The 21,443-nt window shown below is 55.6% G+C and overlaps 1 protein-coding gene across 2 annotated transcripts; it reads right to left on the bottom strand.

The window, feature by feature from the left end:
- Positions 1-8,283: 8,283 nt before the first annotated feature.
- Positions 8,284-19,326, bottom strand: LOC309449014 (uncharacterized protein). Of its 2 annotated transcripts, XM_082070927.1 has the most exons (11): positions 19,274-19,326; positions 17,696-17,854; positions 17,348-17,444; positions 15,672-15,800; positions 15,191-15,323; positions 14,824-14,960; positions 14,310-14,412; positions 11,976-12,077; positions 9,910-10,060; positions 9,640-9,735; positions 8,284-9,541 (listed from the first exon to the last, which is right to left on the bottom strand). In XM_082070927.1, the coding sequence occupies exons 5-11, from the start codon at positions 15,243-15,245 to the stop codon at positions 9,169-9,171; spliced, it is 1,017 nt and encodes a 338-aa protein (XP_081927053.1). In that variant the 5' UTR covers positions 15,246-15,323; positions 15,672-15,800; positions 17,348-17,444; positions 17,696-17,854; positions 19,274-19,326; the 3' UTR covers positions 8,284-9,168. The 2 variants fall into 2 exon arrangements, with proteins under 2 accessions (XP_081927053.1, XP_081927054.1); XM_082070928.1 differs by lacking the exons at positions 8,284-9,541; positions 9,640-9,735; positions 9,910-10,060 and adding exons at positions 11,130-11,527; positions 12,321-12,360.
- Between the last annotated feature and the right edge of the window lie 2,117 nt (positions 19,327-21,443).

The raw sequence follows: 21,443 nt of genomic DNA, 5'->3' as shown, positions 1-21,443 counted from the left end.
CAAAATGGCCACCCTAGGCAGGCCCCGCCCACCTCAGCCCCACCCTTCCAGCACAGCCATGGCAGCCATGGCCCCACCCACCAGCAGGGAGACAGCAGCCGAGATGGCCACCCATCAGGGCATCCATCTTGTTCCCATGGGCAGGGTGCAGGGCCACAGGGGCGGCCAATGGGAGCAGCCGATACAGCCGGGAGCTGCCGCCTGAGCACGGCCCAGATGAACAGCCCCTCTGGCAGTGCCAGCAGGGCTGCCAGCCCCCCCCCAGCCATCTTGGATTCCAAGCAGGGTGGAGCCCAGCAGCCATGCTGCCCTCATTTTCTGTTGTGCACAGGGCCCCGTGCAGCATCACAACCCAGGACATCTGGTGGGGTGATGGGACCCAGGAATGTGGATCTATGCGCAGAACCCAGTAGCTGTGGGGTGCTACATATCAATGGGGCAGAGTGCTGGAACTATATGGTGCTGCAGAGCAGTGCTGTGGATGTATAGGGCAGACTGGATGTGTAGGGCACTGTGGGGCACTGCTGTGGGTCTATGGGGCAGGGTGCAGGAGCTACAGTGTGCTGTGGGGCAGCATTGCTGGCCTATGGGCTAGTGTGAACAAGCTACGGTGTTTTCTGGGACAATGCTGTTGATCTATAGGGCAGAAGAACTGTGGGGTGCTGTGGGGTTACACTGTGGGTCTATAGGGCAGAGTAAACAAGATACAGGGTGCTGTGGGTGATGTATGGGGCAGAGTGGGGACATAGGGTGCTGTGGAGCAGTGCTGTCCATTTATGGGGCAGAGTAAAAGCAGCTATGGGGTGCAGTGACTCTAGAGGGCAGAGGGGCTATGGGCTGCTGTGGGTCACTGTGTGGGTCACTCACTCATAGAGGGTTCAGCCTCTTCAGGGGTGTTTCACCTGACAACAATCCCATTGACCCCACAGCCCCCCTGACCCCCACACCCACCCCATAGACCCTTGTGACCCACCCATAGTGGGCAGTGCAGGCGTGGTCAGGAGGGAGGGGTGGTCAGGTGGACAGAGGTGTGGGGTGCTGTGAGGCAGCACGTTGCACCAACGGGGCAGAATGCAGCACCTACAGGCTGCTGTGGGGCAGCTCTCTGGATCTAAGGGGCAGAGTCGAGTCCTATGGGGTCCTGTGGGGCAGCACTGTGGGTCTATGGAGCAGAGTAGAGTCACTATGCGGTGCTGGGGGGCACTGCTTTGAATGTATGGGGCAAATTACAAGAGCTATGTGGTGCTGTGGGGCAGTACTGGGCATCTTTAGGGCAGAGAGCAGGAGCCATGGGGTGCTGGGGGGCACTACTGTGGGTGCATGGGGCAGAGTACAGGAGCTATATGGTGCTGTGGGGCACTACTGGGCATCTATGGGGCAGAGTGCAAGAGCCATGATGTGCTGGGGGGCACTAGTGTGGATGTATGGGGCAGAGTACAGGAGCTATATGGTGCTGGGGGGCACTACTGAGCATCTATGGGGCAGAGCACAGGAGCCATGGGGTGCTGGGCGGCACTACTGTGGATGTATGGGGCAGAGTACAGGAGCTATATGGTGCTGGGGGGCACTACTGGACATCTATGGGGCAGAGTACAGGAGCTATATGGTGCTGGGGGGCAGTACTGGGCATCTACAGGGCAGAGTGCAGGAGCCATGGGGTGCTCTGGGGGACTACTGTGGATGTATGGGGCAGAGTACAGGAGCTATATGGTGCTGGGGGGCACTACTGGACATATATAGAGCAGAGTGCAGGAGCCATGGGGTGCTGGGGGGCACTACTGTGGATGTATGGGGCAGAGTAGAGGAGCTATATAGTACTGGGGTGCACTACTGTGGATGTATGGGGTAGAGCACAGGAGCTATATGGTGCTGGGGGGCACTAATGGGCATCTATAGGGCAGAGTGCACGAGCCATGGGGTGCTGGGAGGCACTACTGTGCATGTATGGGGCAGAGTACAGGAGCTATATGGTGCTGGAGGGCACTACTGGGCATCTATAGGGCAGAGTACAGGAGCTATATGGTGCTGGGGGCACTGCTGTGGATGTACGGGGCAGAGTACAGGAGCTATATGGTGCTGGGGGGCAGTACTGGGGATCTACAGGGCAGAGCACAGGAGCCACGGGGTGCTGGGGGGCACTACTGTGGATGTATGGGGCAGAGTACAGGAGCTATATGGTGCTGGGGGGCACCGCTGCAGATGTATGGGGCAGAGTACAGGAGCTATATGGTGCTGGGGGGCAGTACTGGGCATCTATAGGGCAGAGTGCAGGAGCCATGGGGTGCTGGGAGGCACTAGTGTGGATGTATGGGGCAGAGTACAGGAGCTATATGGTGCTGGGGGGCACTACTGGGCATCTATAGGGCAGAGTGCAGGAGCCATGGGGTGCTGGGAGGCACTACTGTGGACGTATGGGGCAGAGTACAGGAGCTATATGGTGCTGGAGGGCAGTACTGGGCATCTATAGGGCAGAGTACAGGAGCTATATGGTGCTGGGGGCACTACTGTGGATGTACGGGGCAGAGTACAGGAGCTATATGGTGCTGTGCGGCAGTACTGGGCATCTACAGGGCAGAGCACAGGAGCCACGGGGTGCTGGGGGGCACTACTGTGGATGTATAGGGCAGAGTACAGGAGCTATATGGTGCTGGGGGGCACTGCTGCAGATGTATGGGGCAGAGTACAGGATCTGTATGTTGCTGGGGGGCAGTACTGGGAATCTATAGGGCAGACTACAGGAGCTATATGGTGCTGGGGGGCACTACTGGGCATCTATAGGGCAGAGTGCAGGAGCTATATGGTGCTGGGGGCACTACTGTGGATATACGGGGCAGAGTACAGAAGCTATATGGTGCTGTTAGGCAGTAATGAGCATCTACAGGGTAGAGTGCAGGAGCCATGGGGTGCTGCGGGGCACTACTGTGGATGTATAGGGCAGAGTACAGGAGCTATATGGTGCTGTGGGGCACTACTGTGGACGTATGGGGCAGAGTACAGGAGCTATATGTTGCTGTGGGGCAGTACTGGGCATCTATGGGGCAGAGTAAAGGAGCTATATGGTGCTGTGGGGCAGTACTGGGCATCTATAGGGCAGAGTGCAGGAGCTATATGGTGCTGGGGGGCAGTACTGGGCATCTATAGGGCAGACTACAGGAGCTATATGGTGCTGTGGGGCACTACTGGGCATCTATAGGGCAGAGTGCAGGAGCCATGGGGTGCTGGGGGGCACTAGTGTGGATGTATGGGGCAGAGTACAGGAGCTATATGGTGCTGGGGGACACTACTGGACATCTATGGGGCAGAGTACAGGAGCTATATGGTACTGGGGGGCACTACTGTGGATGTATGGGGCGGAGCACAGGAGCTATATGGTGCTGGGGGGCACTACTGGGCATCTATAGGGCAGAGTGCACGAGCCATGGGGTGCTGCGAGGCACTACTGTGGATGTATGGGGCAGAGTACAGGAGCTATATGGTGCTGGGGGGCAGTACTGGGCATCTATAGGGCAGAGTACAGGAGCTATATGGTGCTGGGGGGCACTGCTGTGGATGTATGGGGCAGAGTACAGGAGCTATATGGTGCTGTGGGGCAGTACTGGGCATCTACAGGGCAGAGCACAGGAGCCACGGGGTGCTGGGGGGCACTACTGTGGATGTATGGGGCAGAGTACAAGAGCTATATGGTGCTGGGGGGCACTGCTGTGGATGTATGGGGCAGAGTACAGGATCTATATGTTGCTGGGGGGCAGTACTGGGCATCTATATGGCAGAGTACAGGAGCTATATGGTGCTGTGGGGCAGTTCTGGGCATCTATACGGCAGAGTACAGGAGCTATATGGTGCTGGGGGGCACTACTGGGCATCTATAGGGCAGAGTGCAGGAGCCATGGGGTGCTGGGGTGCACTACTGTGGATGTATGGGGCAGAGTACAGGAGCTATATGGTGCTGGGGGGCACTACTGGGCATCTATAGGGCAGAGTGCAGGAGCCATGGGGTGCTGGGGGGTACTAGTGTGGATGTATGGGGCAGAGTATAGGAGCTATATGGTACTGGGGGGGGCAGTACTGTGGATGTATAGGGCAGAGTACAGGAGCTATATCGTGCTGGGGGGCACTACTGTGGATGTATGGGGCAGAGTACAGGAGCTATATGGTGCTGGGGGGCACTACTGGGCATCTATGGGGCAGAGTACAGGAGCTATATGGTGCTGTGGGGCAGTACTGGGCATCTATAGGGCAGAGTGCAGGAGCCATGGGGTGCTGGGGGGCACTACTGTGGATGTATAGGGCAGAGTACAGGAGCTATATGGTGCTGGGGGGCACTACTGTGGATGTATGGGGCAGAGTACAGGAGCTATAGGGTGCTGTGGGGCATTGTTGTGGATCTATAGGGCAGAATGGAGGTGCTATGGAGCACTGTGGCTCACTGTGTGTCAGCGTGTGGTTCACTCACCTGCAGAGTGTTCAGCCTCTTCAGGGGTGTTTCACCCCACAACAGCCCCATTGACCTCACAGGCGCCCTGACCCCCACACCGCCCCATAGACCCTTGTGAACCCCCTCCCGTCCCCGCCATGGTGTGCAGTGGAGGCGCAGCCAGCCGGAGTTGGGGGGGGGCGCAGGCAGCCGGAGCTGGGGGGGGCGCAGGCAGCCGGAGCTGGGGGGGCGCAGGCAGCCGGAGTTGGGGGGCGCGGTCAGCCGGAGCTGGGGGGGGCACAGGCAGCCGGAGCTGGGGGGCGCAGGCTGCCGGAGTTGGGGGGCGCAGGCAGCCGGAGCTGGGGGGCGCGGTCAGCCGGAGCTGGGGGGCGCGGTCAGCCGGAGTTGGGGGGCGCAGGCAGCCGGAGCTGGGGGGCGCAGGCAGCCGGAGCTGGGGGGCGCAGGCAGCCGGAGCTGGGGGGCGCAGGCAGCCGGAGGGGGGCGGCCAGGCTGCCTTCGCTGTTCTCTGAGCAGGAGCTGCAGTGGGAAAGGGAAGGAAAGGGCCGTTATTTGTGTCACAGTCCTGGGAAACAGCCCCGAATCCCCCGCTTCAGTATTAACCCAGTGAGCAAATTAACTGCCAAAAAAATGGATCTTAAAAGCTTCTTTGAGCACAAATTATCCTAAAAACAGCCCCAAAATGAAGTAAATTGAATTGGAGACCAAACAGCCTTAAAAATCTCAAAAACACGCCCAAATATGGTCCCTCACAGCTTTATATAATAAGATATCTATGTAAAAATAGATTAGATACATTACATAGTAATTATATATTAATATAGATATTAATATTATATAATGAATATAATTATTATTACAATATTAAGTTATATATCATTATATTATGCCATTATATATTAATTATAAATTACATTAAGTAATATCATGGAATATTAGTTGATCAGTTAATTATATCAGATTATATATTATATATATTTCTGCTATTCATCATATTATATCTTATTGTAGTATATTACTATATGGATTTTATCTATACATTTAATATTAATATATTATTTAATAAATTAAATAATAAATTAAAATTAATTTAAATTAAATTAAAATCCATAACTAAATGTAAAATCCCATGTAACAATGCAGCGGGTTCACCTTCCTCTCCTCGAGACAGCGCGCGGGGCGGAGCCAGCGGGAGGCTTTCCCGCCAGACGGCACCGGCCAATCAGCGAGCGGCTCCTCGGCCCCTCAGCGTGGGGGGAGAACGGGACGGGGAGACAAAATGGCGGCGGGTTAAAAAGCCGAATTTGTTCCCGCTTAAATATTAATTCAGTAAATTATCAATAAATAGATTTTTAAAGCTTTTTTTGGGGCGCAAATCAGCACCAGATCTGGGACCCCCCCAGACACGTTCAATAAAGTGAATTCAGCCCCAAACCCCCAAAAAGCAACGAAATGCCCCTCCCGACTTTAAACACAATAATTTACACACTTATTTCAACAACTATTTAAATTATTTTAACAATTAATAATTTAAACAATTAAGCGGCTTTAGGAGCCTCAGAACCGCCCAAAATGCTCAAAAAAACCCTCATAAAACCTCAAAAAGCCCCGTTTAAATATAATAATTTAAATTAATAAGCGGTTAAAGAAAACAACGCATTTGGACTCGCAACCCTGGAAACAGCCCCGAATCCCCCCGGCTCTAAACATCAATCTACTGCAGAAATTCCGATCAAAGTGGATTCAAAAGCTCTAAAGCGGCGAATCGGCCGCTCGGGCTCCGAACGCGATAAACGAACCTTTAAAAGCCGATGGAGCCCAACGGCCCGAGCGGCTCCGAGCGCTGAGCGATGGACAGTGCAGAGCTGCAGGAGCCGGCCCGACCCGCGCGGGAACAAAACCGCCAACAGCGCTTTGAACACAACAATTCAAATAAACAAGGGCTCTAAAACCCTGATTGGGACTCACAATCCCGGGAAAAGCCCCAAATCCCCCCGAGCTTTGAACTTTAACTCTCCTGATAAACCCTCAATAAACAGATTTTAAAGGCGCCTTTTGGCACAAATCGGGACCCAAAATACCCAAAAAGTACGTAAAAAAACTTTTAAAAGCCGAATTGCTGAGAAAAGCCCCGACCCGGCTCCTCCCGCTCTCAACACAACGATTCAAACCGTTAAAGCGGCTCCGGGAGCCTTAACCACCCCCCCCCCCCCCCCCAAACCCGCGGCTTTAAAACCCCAATTTCCATCAAAACCCCCAAACCCACCCCAGCCCGCCGCTCGCTCATTAACCCGCCGAGCCCCAATTAACACCCGCACGATAATTACCGCCCTAGCCCGCCCCGTTACCCGATTCCGGCCGCTCTCGGGTTTCCCGCCGCGGGCTGGGGGGGCGGGGGGGGGTGCTCAGCCGGTTCGTCAGCGCTCAGGAGCTCGCGCAGCCGCTGCTGCCTCCACGTGTCTGGTCCTGCGCGCGCCCTGCGCCGCCCCCTTTATCACCTCGTTGTCCCGCCCAGTCCCGCCCCCCACCCGCCCCCCGGCCAATGGGCGAGCGGCGCCCTCAGCCGCGCTGCCCAATCAGCACTCCGTTGCTGTGGGCGAACGTCGGCGGGAAAACGACGACCAATCAGCGCCTTCTCTACCTCAGGAGCGCTAGCGAATCAGCGCCGGTTACTGGGAGCGCGAAATTTGGCAGAAAGGCAGTGACCAATCAGTGCCTTCCTCCCCTCAGCCACACGATGACCAATCAGCGCCTTTCTCTCACCCCCTCTGAGAACCCCACGTGGGGATGAGCCAATAGACGACTCCCGTGGCTGACACCGTCAGCCAATCAGCGAGCGCCTCCTCCCTCCCTCGGTATAAAATAGCGAATGCGAACAGAAGACGGAGACAAGATGGCGGAAGAGGAGACGTCATGGCAGTGGGCGGCGGCGATTGAGGAGGAAGGCGGAGAGTCGGGGCTGAGCGGAAAACCGGCGGCTCCTTCGGCCGCGGCGGCTCCTCCGGCAGCGACAGCAGCAGCGATCGGGGATGTGGGGGGGGCGGAAACCGGCGGCTTCTCCGGCCGCCGCCAGGACGTGGCTTCACCGGCACGGGGGGCGCGAGCCCGCGCGCTGCGGGGCTGCGGGCGGGTGCGGGGCCGGGGGCTCCGGGGGTCCCGAGCGGCGGCCGTGGGGCGGGAGGGGCGGCTGTGGTGATAACCTGCGGGGCACTGAAGTGGCTGCTGTGGGGGCTCTTCAGAGGCGAGTCTGGAGCTTATGGGGCAGGAACGGGGCTGCTATAGCGGTACCGGTGGGGCAGCCATAGGGCTGCTATGGAGTTACTTTGGGGTCACCGGGGGGGGGGGGGGGGGGAGCGCGGCAGCGCGCGCAGCTGAGTGTGGCCCCACCCACGGGGGTGGGGTCAGTGCTGAGGGGCGGGACTGGGAGGACACGCCCATTGGGAGGTCTGCCTGGGGAAAGTGGGCAGGGGGTGGAGCCTCCGTGTGTCACGCCCCCATAGGAGGAGCCTCTTGGGGTAGGGAGAGGGGCACGCCCGAAGGGGGCGTGGCTTAGGAAGGGAGGGGTGGAGCCGAGATAAGGGTGGGCTCTGTACAGCACGTGCTCTGAGGGGCGTGGCTTAGGAGGGGCTGAGTTTGGGGGCGGGGCTTTGATACATCATGCTGCTGGGGGTGGGCGCGATGAAAGGGGAGGGGTCTGTAAGGGACACGCCCCTCGGGGAGGGCACAGACTGGCAGGGGCGGAGCTTGGACGGGGTGGAGTTGGGGGTGTGGCTTTCTCAGACACGCCCTTGGAGGGAGAGGCCAGACTGGACAGCACACTGAAAAATTAAAATTAACTGTTGTTAACCACATCGAGTTTGCTGACTTTTATTTTAACTCAGAGGTAATTAATACTGGTCATGTTTTTGCACAACCCCAGAAAAGCCGTGGTTAAATTCAGACTGTCATAACTCACTGTTTTCTGATTTTATTTTACATCTACATATCTTTTACTGTTCCGTTGGGAATCATTACTGCCTGGGAACTTTTTAACACCTCTATTTATAAACAGCCACTATTTAGTGGTTCCTTTTTACTTCTCTTTAAAAAAAAAAGTAACGTTTTGACTCCGTTTGGTTCTGAGCTTTGTTGCCTCCAATCTCATGGCTCTGTTAGAATTTAAATACTAAACACTCCCCATTACTTTCCAATGCTGTTTAAAATCTAAAGCTTCCTTACTTTGTTTCCTATGCAGTCATTCGTGCCTGCCTGCAGTTTATTTCATAACGGTTGTGCAAATGGAGCTACCAGTGACTCCACATTAGTTTTCTGCCTTTACCATTTCAAAGGAATTCCAAACAATGTGTTTTTAAACTAGGATTCAGATTGGGAAGAACTGCTGCCTAGTGCACCAAGTAATAGCTGAAATTAAATTCAGTTATTGCACATGCCTACATAATTTCATTTATTTACACTTTAACATTTTTATCATTACATTACTACCAGCCGGATTAACTAGCACACATTATTTTTTATTATAAACTAGAGATTTTTTCTCCACAGGTATTACTTCCAATTAGTGCTCCAGTATTTATATTCCACTCTTTTAAATTTTACTACATCAATTGGAGATAATTACTGTCTGCAGAGTTTTGAGTAACAGCTAGAGTAGATGACAGGCATTATTTACTCCCAAAGACTCTTCTGGTTACTCTTATTTACGTTTTCATTCTAAATGTCTTACAGTAAGTAAGTAGTTACAATAATAAAACACCAGGGCCTTGGAATTTCCAGGAAAACCCACCGCAGCGCCTCGACGCGTCCAGAGATCGTCGGTGCCGGCTCCGCCAACGACGCGCCCAACCAGCCCCACGGAGCTGCCGGGGCTGCGGCAGCGCGACAGAACCGACCGGAGCGGGGGGAGGAGACTCAGCCCGGCAGGTACCACACAGAACGGGAAACACCGGGCAGCGCAACTTCATTTCAAAGGAGGAACACGCACACGGAGCACAAAGGATGTTGCTCTGCACGGGACACGCGCTGTCCTTGGCAGCTGCACGGCAACGTCGGCTCTGTGACTTGGAGATCTGGTGGCAAATGAGGGAGCTCTGCACGTTGCACCTTTCAAACCTGCACACAGAATCACACTTCACCCCACAGGTGACACCAGAAACTAGGAAGCCTCCAAAAAGAATTTACAAGCCCACACTCAAGCCAGTTACACTCACCTCCACAACCAGTCCTGCTCTACACACATCTCCTCCTCCTTCACACACCCTTCAACAGCCAGATCCACAGCCAGCTCCTCACGGTCACTCACTGCACTAAACGCAGCAGGGCGGGGGGAGAAAGCTAAAGGAAATTTTTTAAAAACTCCCTGTGTTTTTTTCAGTGGCAGTTCTGGCGTTATTTTTGTTGGGGGTTGGGGGACATGCTGGGGTGTTTTTCGTTAAGGAAACTGCTATTTCAGCCTGCAAGTGAAAACAAACCACACGCACAAGGCTGGACACGGTCGAAGAAGTCCCAGCTCGTCCGGCAGTCGCTGACAGCGCGTCCGTTCAGCCGTCTGCCCACCCTGACGCGCTCGCCCCCAGACGGACCGGCTGGACACACACACGTGTACTGGGGAACTCGCACCAGCGCCGCGTTCTGGGGAGGAGGGAAGGACAAACCAGAAATCAATCCTGCAAGAATCCGTCTCTAAAACACTGCAGATCAACAATGACAGTTGTAAGTCACAGAGACTCCTCATTTTCTCTCTGACTCTCACAACAGTAACAAGGAAGTCCCGAAGGATGGAAAACACCAGGATAGGCTGGGAACAACAACAAAGGTAGGTAAAAGAAGGTAAATGGGGGCTCTCAGGGTCACAAAAGACAAGCTCAGCTGTCCTGAGAGGAGCAGATGGGAATCAGAGGAGTTCTGAGGGGATCGCGGTGGGAGGCTGTCCTGGTTTTGGTAAAAAACAAGTTTCTCTTTTAGTGAATTTGCCTGTCAGCCGTGCGCTGCAGTACCCGAGTTTCGCCACAGGGCGGCAGGAGTGAGGCGCGCCGCGGCACCGCATTGGGGCGGCCGGGTGCAGCACCGCGCTTTGTCCACAGGACGGCGACACTGAGACCCGCCGCGGCACAAATCTCATTTGTGCATCATTTCTGTCCCCCCAGAACTCCTGGGTCCCCCCCTGAACTCCTGGGACCCCCCCCTGAACTCCTGGGACCCCTCCCGAACTCCTGGGACCCCTCCCGAACTCCTGGGACCCCTCCCGAACTCCTGGGACCCCTCCCGAACTCCTGGGTCCCCTCCTGAACTCCTGGGTCCCCTCTTGAACTCCTGGGTCCCCCCCTGAACTCCTGGGTCCCCCCGCTCTGAACTCCTGGGTCGCCCCCCTCTGAACAACTGGGTCCCCCCCCTCTGAACTCCTGGGTCCCCCCCTGAACTCCTGGGTCCCCCCGCTCTGAACTCCTGGGTCGCCCCCCTCTGAACAACTGGGTCCCCCCCCTCTGAACTCCTGGGTCCCCCCCTGAACTCCTGGGTCCCCCCGCTCTGAACTCCTGGGTCGCCCCCCTCTGAACAACTGGGTCCCCCCCCTCTGAACTCCTGGGTCCCCCCGCTCTGAACTCCTGGGTCGCCCCCCTCTGAACTCCTGGGTCGCCCCCTCCTGAACTCCTGGGTCGCCCCCTCCTGAACTCCTGGGTCGCCCCCTCCTGAACTCCTGGGTCCCCCCCTGAACTCCTGGGGGAAAAAAACATGCCCCTCGCGGTGGGGGGCTGTCCTGGCTTTGTTACAAAACAAGTTTCTCTTTTAGTGAATTTGCCTGTCAGCTAAAGCTTCATATCAGCTGCATTTTCCTGGAGAACCAGATACATGTTGTGGTAAACAGAGCAATGGAATGCTAACTTGTTGCTAAGGACAGATTCACATCTTGCAAGAGGGGCAACAAGAAACAGGTGACCGAGAAACTGACCGACTGTGTATAACATCCCATTCATGTGAATACTTCATATAAAAGTGGGAGATCATGAGGATCTTGTCCTCTTTGCCCTTTTTCGTCCCTTCTGCTTATGGCGACATTAGGCGAGTAAGCTTGTGAGGAGGCCAGAGGCAAAGGGACGTGTCCTGAGGAGAACAAATCGAAAGGTTCTTACCTCTGAGAAGTTGTCCTGGACTTTGGTTCCGCCAGCAGCCGTCCTGTGGGCCCAGCACAGCCTGGGGATCCCTGACCCGCACCACCGCAACCTTTAACAGGACACTGGGCCGTTCTAGAGCCTGAATGACAAACAGCAAGTATTTCTCTAGGACAGCTTTGATGGGGGATTGTTCTGTTTTCCCTGCAGCGGACAGGGAGAAATCTCTCCTCCTCACACTACCACTGAACACCCTGCCCGTGATTCTTCAGGCATTTTGGGGCTGTGAGCCCCCAGCTCTCGCTGGCCTGCTCCTCCGGTAACATCATCGTCACCCCCCGAGTCCCCCCATTGATTCACTCCAAAAAAAAAGGTAGAAAAGGAAAACAGCCCCAGCGGGCAGCTCATTACTTTAAAATGCCATTCACATACGTACATACCAGAGCCACCTCCAGAGAAATCCCTGGGGCGCGCCGAGAACGTCCTCGACTCCGCGCCGCCCTTGCTGCCGAGAAGATGACGAACTCGGCTGCGGCTGCAACCTGGTCGGCCAGAGAGGCAGAGGGTGTAGAAACCTGGACCTGATCCTCTTGCTAGGAGAGGGGACTTACTGTTCCCAACTTAGCCTGGCCAACCCCTGTACCAAATGCTATGAGCGCGTGAGAATAGGACGACTGAGACAGGATGTTCTCAGTTAGCACACTCATGTTAATTCTGGGTGTTATGACAGAACAAAATTGGAAAAATGTGAAATCCAAGGGTAGAAGTTATGGGTAGCAACTCACCTAGGGAAAGGTGGACTCGGTGTGGGCTCTGTCTCCTGCCCTAGGGGAGAACAGAGTATCTGTTTTACACAAGCTGCTATGTGCGGCTGTTCAGATGGAGTGTCCTGGTTTTGTTAAAAACAAGTTTCTCTTTCAGTGAATTTTGCCTGTCAGCTAAAGCTTCATATTAACTACACTTTCCTGGAGAACGAGACCCATGTTTTGGTAAACCTAGCAACGGAATGCAAACGTATTGATAAGCACGGATCGACATCTCGCGAGAGGGGCAACGAGAAAAGGAGTGACCAAGAAACTGACCAACTGTGTATAACATTCCATTCACGTGAATACTTCATATAAAAGTGGGAGATCACGAGGATCTCGCCCCTTTTTCCTTATGGCCGACATTAGGAGAGGATCTTGCTACTCATCCCTGAGAACTGAGGCCTAGTGAGAGACCGAATCCAGCTCCGGTGGCTGCAGAGTCCAATCCAGGACTTTGGGTGCCGGCTCTGCAGTTGCTGAGACTTTCAAGATTGGTTTTGTATATTTTGTATTATTTTCTCTATTCTTATTAGTAGCATTAGTAAAACATCTTTAATTTTTCCAACTCTCTTCTCTCTGTCCTTCTTTCCCTCCCGATCGCCTGTGCTGAGTGGAAGGGGGGGAGAGGGAGGGGCAAGAAAAAGGGGGAAGTGGGGGGGAGAGGGGGTTAACAATACATCTGCCAGGGTTTTATTGTCACCCCGCAATCTTAACCCTCGACATGGAGGGGGGGCGCAAGATCAGTATAAGGAGGAGTTGGTTAAGAGTGCCACTGAGGAATTGAAAAGAAGGCAAGAGAAACAGAAATTGGTACCAAAAAATAGCGATCGGTATGAAGAAATAAGGAAAAAAGACAAGGGATTACAATTACCAACAGTCGGGAAAAACCTGTTTATAGATCTTATGGAAAAGATAGCCCGGGAATTAAACGTCACATCATGCTGGATATGTGGGGGGTCTCCAACGGCAGAACGGTGGCCTTGGAGAGGAGAGAGTGTAAGCCCAGAAGGATTACTGGTACGGAACAGAACTCACGTAACTCGAGAAAAAAGACCAGAAGGATGGGTATTAAGTCACTTAATAATAGGGCAGATACGCCTGTCAAGGGATGATGGTAAACTGGATTTTACTGAATACGCTGGACAAACCCCTTGTAAGTCAGTGTTACGGGCCAATTCATCAAATACCTCTACTCCTCCCACTCGCTGGCCAGGTCCACCTAATGGATATTGGTCTCGAAATTGTAGCCTGGGAAATGAAACGATATGCTGCAAGAATCGAAGCAAAGCAAACCCCTTGGAGGAAATGGGGGATTTAAGGAGATCTTGGCAGAATCCTGCCTCTACCGATGTCAACGAACCATGGAAAGCCCCCGATGGATTATTTTGGATATGTGGGAATAGAGCTTAGAACGAGTTAATGCCTAAATGGAGAGGGTCTTGTAGAATACGGATAATTCAACCAGCATTTTTCCTTTTCCCAAAGGAAAAAGGGAGTCATCTGGGGAAACCTCTGTACGAAACTTTAAAGAGAGAGAAGAGGGATTTAACAAATGTCCCCATAGGAGGAACGCAAACTTGGAGAGATGATGAATGGCCTGCGAAAAGGATAATTGAACTATGATCCAGCCACCTGGGCCCAAGATGGAAGCTGGGGATACCGTACCCCAATATACACGCTAAACCGAATTATCCGGTTGCAAGCAGTGGTTGAAATAATAAGCAACCGGACAGCTGAGGCACTGAATCTCATAGCGAGACAATTGTCTCAGACCAGGGCTGCAGTGGACCAAAATCGGGTAGCCTTAGATTATCTTTTAGCTGAAGAAGGGGGTGTCTGTGGGAAATGGGATACTTCTGAGTGTTGTTTAGAAATAGATGGTAATGGGGAAGCTATCATGAAAACAGCAGAGGAGATAAAACGAGTTGCGCGTGTCCCAGTACAGAAATGGAATTCTATACTTACCGGCCATTGGTGGGATCACTTCTTTGGGGGAGCTGTTTGTACCGTGTATGATCCCGTGCTTTATTCGGTTAATACATTCAGTACTCCAAGCCATGCAAATCTCCTGAAATGGCAACAAAAGGAACAGGGTATAAATTGATGATTTTCAAAGATAACACCAAACTGGACCTGGCCGCCGCTAGGCAAGTACTAGCTAACGTTGAGGCCAAAGCATGAATCAAGAGGATAAAAAGAAAACGTGGCAACTGTCAAAAACGCACTTGTGATTCGTGCTAAGATGTTGAATGTTTACAGATATAACCAAACGAGGCACGGGCTCTGAACCTGGAAAAAGGAAAAGCTGTAGTTTTTGCCGTTCCAGTGCACGGTCAGAACCAAGGCCTATCCAAGAATTAAACCGAACTACGGTACGCCTCACCGCTACATACAGAGCCAGCTTTACACCGCAACGGAGCACCGGAACAACCGGTACCAAAAGCCCGGCCCCAGCTCTCAGCAAAGAAAGACTCCTCACCCGTCCTCGCGCGTCCCCGCGGCGACCCGACCGAGACCAGGAGTCTCTCCAGAGAAATCCCCGGGGCGCGCCGAGAGAGTCCTCGACTCCACGGGTCCTTCGGCCGCACAGAGCGGGTCCTCCGGCCGCCTCGCCGCCTAAAACGGGGAAAGAAAAGGGACGGCAGAGTCAGCGGCGCTGCTAAGCCGCGTGCTGTACTGCATTGGATGAGGTTAGTTATAACCGTTTGGTTTCTCGCTGACAACACATCTGTTAATTATTAGTTAAATATAAACTAAGCTCTCAGCTTCTAAACAACGTGTTACTTAACCTTCCGTCTCCCTCCTCTCATGCAGAAGGATCTAAAAGGCGAAAAACGTCCCCTCACCGTGCAGGCGCTCAGAAAGCGTTTCCCTCACGTCAACCGGTTCATGAGGGTACATCTTCTATAACTTCATCACAGCATACGTTAACTTGGCAGCTTCTCTTCAAAAGCGAGAAGAGAACACAGGGACAGGCACCTGAAAAAACAAGGCAGAGAACAAAGCAGCTGGGAACATCGTGTCATTTACACGTGCACGTACCACCACCCCCCAAAAGTGGGGGGGCTCCCCTAGGAAAACAAAGCGGGGGCAGCGCCCCAAACAGCCGCAGCCCCCGGCCCGCAGGCCGGCAGCTGCCCCCCGGCACGGCAATGCTGCTGGCCAGCCTGAGCAGGGAGCTGTTCGTGCCGGCCAATATCAATACCCCACTTCGCTCTCTCGCGGGAGAGCAAGTTCTTCAGCTTTCTGGGCAGAAGTCCCTGGAGGTAAAGGTTCAGCTCCCATTACCTGCTGGGCAGCCGTCCCCGCACGCCCGCCTTCACGTACCCCTTGCTTTACGCAAAGCTGCTTCCATCGGTGACCCGGGAGTCTTCGGCATCCTCCAGCGGCCGGTCCTTTCAATCCGCTCCTGCTGTTGCCGAGCATTCGTGGGCCACCAACTGCAGGACGGATCCACTGAGGAAAGAAGCCGCACCAACAACATTAGCAGTAGCAATATTTACACCATTAAACGTTCTAAGGAGGCACCGAGGGAGGGATGTTGTTTGCACACAAACGGGGACCTGACCCCCGTCGGGGGGACGGACACTGACACGCGGAGACCTGACTGCGAACCCTGCGGGTCACACAGCGTCTCTGCCCCCTGGCAGCTTCTCTTCACAAGCGAGAAGAGAAAACAGGGACAGGTATCTGAAAAAACAAGGCAGAGAACACAGCAGCGGGGGGGACAGAGGAAAAGAGGCCGGAAGAGCACCGAGGAACAGGGCAGAGGAAGAAACAAATCGGCGCGGCGGGGCGGAGACGGAGGAAAAAAGCCCGGCACGGTCAATGGGACAGAGAGGAACGCGGCCACGGGCAGGGAGCGGGACACGGGGACGCAGCGAGAAACCACGGGACGCGGGGAGATACCAAAACGTCGGCAAAAAAGACTCTTGAACACTGTTCTGAAAGTGTTAAATGGCAGGCAATTTCAATACAGCGCACCGCACGCTCAAGGATCGCCCCTGTAATCGAGCGTGCATGTGACTCACGCTTCTTGGTATTTATTACGTCTACCTATTGGATATTCATTTGCTCCCAGCGCTTAGTTAATGCATTAAACGGAAGCTCTTTCCATAACCCCACCCTTCGCTGGCAGTCCATCGTTGGTGTGCCAGCGTGTCCATCAAGGGTCTCCAGGGGTCCCCGGTGCCCCCCCGCCCCAGTGTCGGCTTCTCGACCTCATTTCTTGAGCACGCCCACTGTCATTTTGTGCTGCTACTCAAGTAGCTCCTTCTCCATTCAGTGGAACGTTCCATTTTCCCAGCCTGCGAGCCAAGGACATCCCGCTTTGCGCCACCTCCAGTCCCTGTAGAGCCAGTTTTTCTCTGTTAGGTATCTGTTATGTTAGGCCTGGTCTTGCTACCTTATGCCGAGGGTTTTCTAAAAGATTTTTGTTCCTCCTATCAACGGGAAGCAAGAGGGAGAGCAACAGGCAAAACCGATGGCAGAGCGAGAGAGACCGCGGGGAGCACAGGGGGCTGGAGGAAGAAAGAGAGGAATGAGGAGCCCCCCGAGAGATGGAGGGCAGGGAAAAAACAACAAAAAAAGAGAAAAACGGGGCGGGGGGCAGCACGAAGGCTCAGAACAGGAACGAGGACAGGAACAGCGCCGTACAGAATGAAGAACGCCAGCAACGCTGAGCACGACAAAGGCAAAGAGAGAGAAGACGAAGGGAGGGAGGAAGGAAAGAGAAAGACAGGAAGGTCAGGGGACAGAGCAGCACGTACACAGAGAGGAAGAGAACAGCGGGGGGACACGCACACGGACGAGAGCGCAGCGGGGGGACACGCACACGGACAAGAGAGCACAGCGGGGACACGGGCTCGCGAGAGCGCAGCGGGGACAAGAGAACAGTGGGGACAAGAACGGGCCAGGGAAAGCGTGGGGAAAAAGGAGACGGAGGGGCAGGGAGGCACCAGGACACAGAAGCCGGGGACGAGGCCCGAGGGCCAGGGACTCACAGCGGCTCTCGCTTTCGGTGGCTGCCAGGAGGCTTCTAACAGCTCAGACGCTCCTGTCCCCTCCTCTCCTCCCTCGGGGCGCTCGGCCGTCCTCAGCCTAGGAGAACACGGTGGGGTGTCAGGGCTGCTACGAGACGAGGCTTCGGGGACACGGAGCCTCGCTGGCTCGCTCGCCACGCAGCCGTCCCGCTCCAGGATACGCGCACGGACCTGCCGCGCACGTTGACGGCCTGGCCCGCTGCACGCCACGCAGAGGGACCCTTCGCCACCCGGAGAGAGGGGCTCCCTCTCTTGCCCGCCGCAGGAAGCAGACGTCGGGCCGACGGCCCCGCATTTCTTCCTCTTTACCTCTCCGGCTCCAGCCGCGGCAGCACCCGTCCACGGACGGGACACGCTCCCCCGTCCCTTTTCCCGCCGCGCTGCCAGACGAGCCTCGCCAGCCCGAGGCGGGCGCAGCCGACGGCATCCCCGGGGTGGCAGCGAACGGCCGCATCCTCAGCGTGGCCTCTGGGAGCGGGAAAGAAGAAGCAGCAGCCGTTAGCACCGTAGCTCACCCCTGCCTGAGCCTGCTCCTTCCGCACGGGCCACCGGAGAGGTGCCGAGGGCTGGCCTGCCGCCTTCACCATGGGGCTCGGGAGCGGCCCGGGAACACGGGACGGGTTCACAGGAGCTGCCGCAGCTGGGGGCAGCTGCACGGGGCGAGCGGGGCCGCGGGAGGAGGCTCAGGGGGAGCTCTGGCGAGCTGGGGACGCACCCGGCATCTGCCCCCGGCCGGCTGGCGCCTCCTGCTCCTCTGCGGCACGCTGGCCAATACACTGACAATACATCTATTACTTAAATAGAAACTAAGCACTCTGCTTCTAAACAACGTGTAATTTAATCTTCTGTCTCCCTCTTGTCATGCAGAAGGATCTAAAAGGTGAAAAATATCCCCTCAGTGTGCAGGGGGTCAGAAAACATTTCCCTCACATCAACTGGTTAATGAGGGTATGAGTTCTATAACTTCATCACAGCATACACTAACTTGGCAGCTTCTCTTGAATTCCCCCCTTTGCAATATACTTGCAAATTCTTTGGCAGTACAAATCTACGAAATATTATCACCTCGTGCTGTGGTACAGCACAATTATTTGTTACCCACTAGCAGTACCAAACAGAACACTGTAGCATAATGTAAGTCAAAATGACTCGCATCAAAATCAGACTCATAAGATCAACGCTGATGGAGCTGTGAAGCCGCAGCTCCTGCCGGTTCTGACGGTTCTTTCTTATCTGGCACCTCTGACTGCTTGTGTTTCTTATCTGGCACCTCTGGCTGCTTCGGGTCAAGCAGCGTCTCTGCCCCCTGGCCGTGCGCTGCAGTCAGTACCCGAGTTTCGCCACAGGGCGGCAGCAGTGAGGCGCGCCGCGGCACCGCATTGGGGCGGCCGGGTGCAGTACCGCGCTTTGTCCACAGGACGGCGACACTGAGACCCGCCGCGGCAGCCCCGGGCGAGCGGTCGCGCCGCGTGCCGCGGGAATCCCGAAAAAAAACCCAAAAAACAAAGGCAACAAAACAAAAAAGCACACGGAGAGCCGCGGCACGAAAGCTGCGCCTACGGGACACGGAACCCGCCGCGCCTCGCCCCGAGCTCCCGCCGAAGCGGCGCCCCAGCACCGAGCCTGCAACCGCGCCTCAGCTCCGCTTTTAAACGCGCCCCCACTCACGGGGGCTGCGCCGCTCCCGGAGGGACTGCCGGACCGGGCACGGGCGCTGCGCCGGAGGGAGACGCGGCTCCAGACCGCAAGCCTTCAGCGCACCTGCCCTCGGGGTCGCACGCCGCCCACCAGCTTCGCCAGCTCGGCCGTAAGGGCGGGGGGGAAACGGAGCCCATCCCGCTTCCCCCGTTCCAACGGCACGGTCCCCGTGGCCGCGGCCGCACTCACCTGCCGCCTCTGCCGCCGTTCCGCTCCGTTCCCCTCGCGCTCTCCTGCCGCCCACCGGGCTCCGCGTGCACCGAACCCGGTTACCCCCCCCCCCCCCCCCCCCGACCGACCGACCGACCGACCGATCGCCGCCTAGAAGCGCTCCCAGGAGGGGCATGCGCAGTAGGGAGACCGCAACGCCCGCCTTTTCGGCATCTTCATTGGCTGCCAGCGACACGCCAGTCACCATTCTCTCCGCCTATCAGCGCTCGCTCTTTGGGGCATGCGCAGTACGGAGACCTCAACGCCCGCCCCTCCAGCAACCTGATAGGCGGACAGAGTGGCAACTGACGTGCCTAGGCAGCCAACCAGCGCTCCGCCCCTCCAGCCCTCCAGCCATCCCGCGCCATCTGATTGGCCCGCTCTGCATCATCACCCGCCTTCTCGCCGCCCTGCCGGGACCCCCCCCACGCCCTTTGGCACGGCCCCTCCTTGGGGAAAAAACACGCCCGCTCCCAAACACTAGGCAGCCGACAGCAGCAACGGCAAGTGCGATCTGGCTTCAATTCTGATCGTGCACTTCAAAGCCTTTCTCGCTCCTACCATCCTAAATTGAAGACTCCACAGAACAGAACGGGGATTGAGCCAACGTGCCATCGATTTACACTAATGGGGAAAAAAGCAACCTAGAAGTCAACCCCAAATTTAAAATTGCATGTGTCTTTTCCAAGCAGAATGAGCCTGTGATTCCACAAAAAAGGAGGGCAAAGAGCAGGTCAGCTTATCAGAGAAAGACAGTGACAGGGAGCCAGACAAGGTGACACAGAGAGAGGGAGAGAGAGGCAAAAGGGACGGAGAGGCCAAAATGAGCGCTCCACAGCCTCCCCTCCCTCGCCCCGACCCCCGTTTCCCCGTTAACTCCCGCTACCCGCCCCGAGACACCACGGACGCGTTGGCCAGGGAGGCAGCTGTTCAAACGGGATTGAATCGGCGCACTCTGATTGGCTGCTTTCCACCCCACCGCGCCTATTGGATGCGCCTTCCCGCGGTCCGCGCCCAGGTGCCCCCTCAGGGTCGGACCTGACTGAGGACTGCGCAATTTGGGCATGCGCAGTACGGACACTTCAACGCCCGCCCCTCCGGCAACCTCATTGGCTGTCTACGCACATCACTTGCCATTCTCCCCGCCTATCAGCGCTCCGCCCCTCCAGCCCTCCTGAGCCATCTGATTGGCCCGCTCTGGATCCTCACCCGCCTGCTCTGCCGGGACCCCCACGCCCTTTGGCCGCGCGGCTTCCAGCAGCCGCGTTTAAAAGGAAACAACAAACCGCGCTCCTCTGTTTTACGCTGAAAAGGGGGGCGGGTGGGTCCCCACAGCAGGAAAAACCCTTCTGTCTTGCATTGCCCTTCGCCATTACAATTGCACACCTGTGAACTCGTCAACGTAAAGCAGCCGTCTGACAGACGCACACTCAGAACTTGACTAGGCTGGAGTTTTTGTCTGTCTTACACACACGGACCTGCACTTCTCAGAGGAAACAAATTCTTTTTTAAGCACGGCCTCTCCTTGGGGAAAAAACATGTCCACTCCGAGCTTCCAAACACTAGGGAGCCGTGGGGAAACCAGTGAAAGCCAAGACCGACAGCAGCAACGTCAAGTGCAATCTGGCTTCAATTCTGATCGTGCACTTAAAAGCCTCTCTCAGTCCTACCAATAACTGCTCCTTTTCTGGAAGGACAAACTGAACGTCCTAAACTGAAGACTGCATGGAACACAACTCCACTGGTAGCCAATTTGCCTCTTCTCCCGCTTCCAGGTGGAATATTTTGTAGCGTCCTCCAACTCGCAAATGTTCTTCCCCAGTCCACGGCCCCAGATGCGGAATCTCCTGAGCAGTGAGCGGAATCAACCGCACGGGATTTTCTTCACGGCACGGAGAAGGCGACGCTGGTAAAAAAGCAGGCCAAAGCACCTGAACCCGTCTGCCAACCCCAGCCTGCGGCCAAGAGACTGGGAGCACCCTGCCCAAGGGGCCGCGCGCCCCGCAGCTCCGGTCGGCAGATCTCTCTCCCCAGAAAAACCCTTATCTTTTATTTTCCTTGCTTGCCGTGCGCTGCAGTACCCGAGTTTCGCCACAGGGCGGCAGCACTGAGGCGCGCTGGGGTACCGCATTGGGGCGGCCGGGTGCAG

This window comes from Streptopelia decaocto, assembly GCF_964273445.1.
Source record: "Streptopelia decaocto genome assembly, chromosome: 22".
Lineage (NCBI taxonomy): Eukaryota > Metazoa > Chordata > Aves > Columbiformes > Columbidae > Streptopelia > Streptopelia decaocto.
The sequence above is the reverse complement of the archived record's forward strand: the minus strand, read 5'-3'. Positions and strand labels throughout refer to the sequence as shown.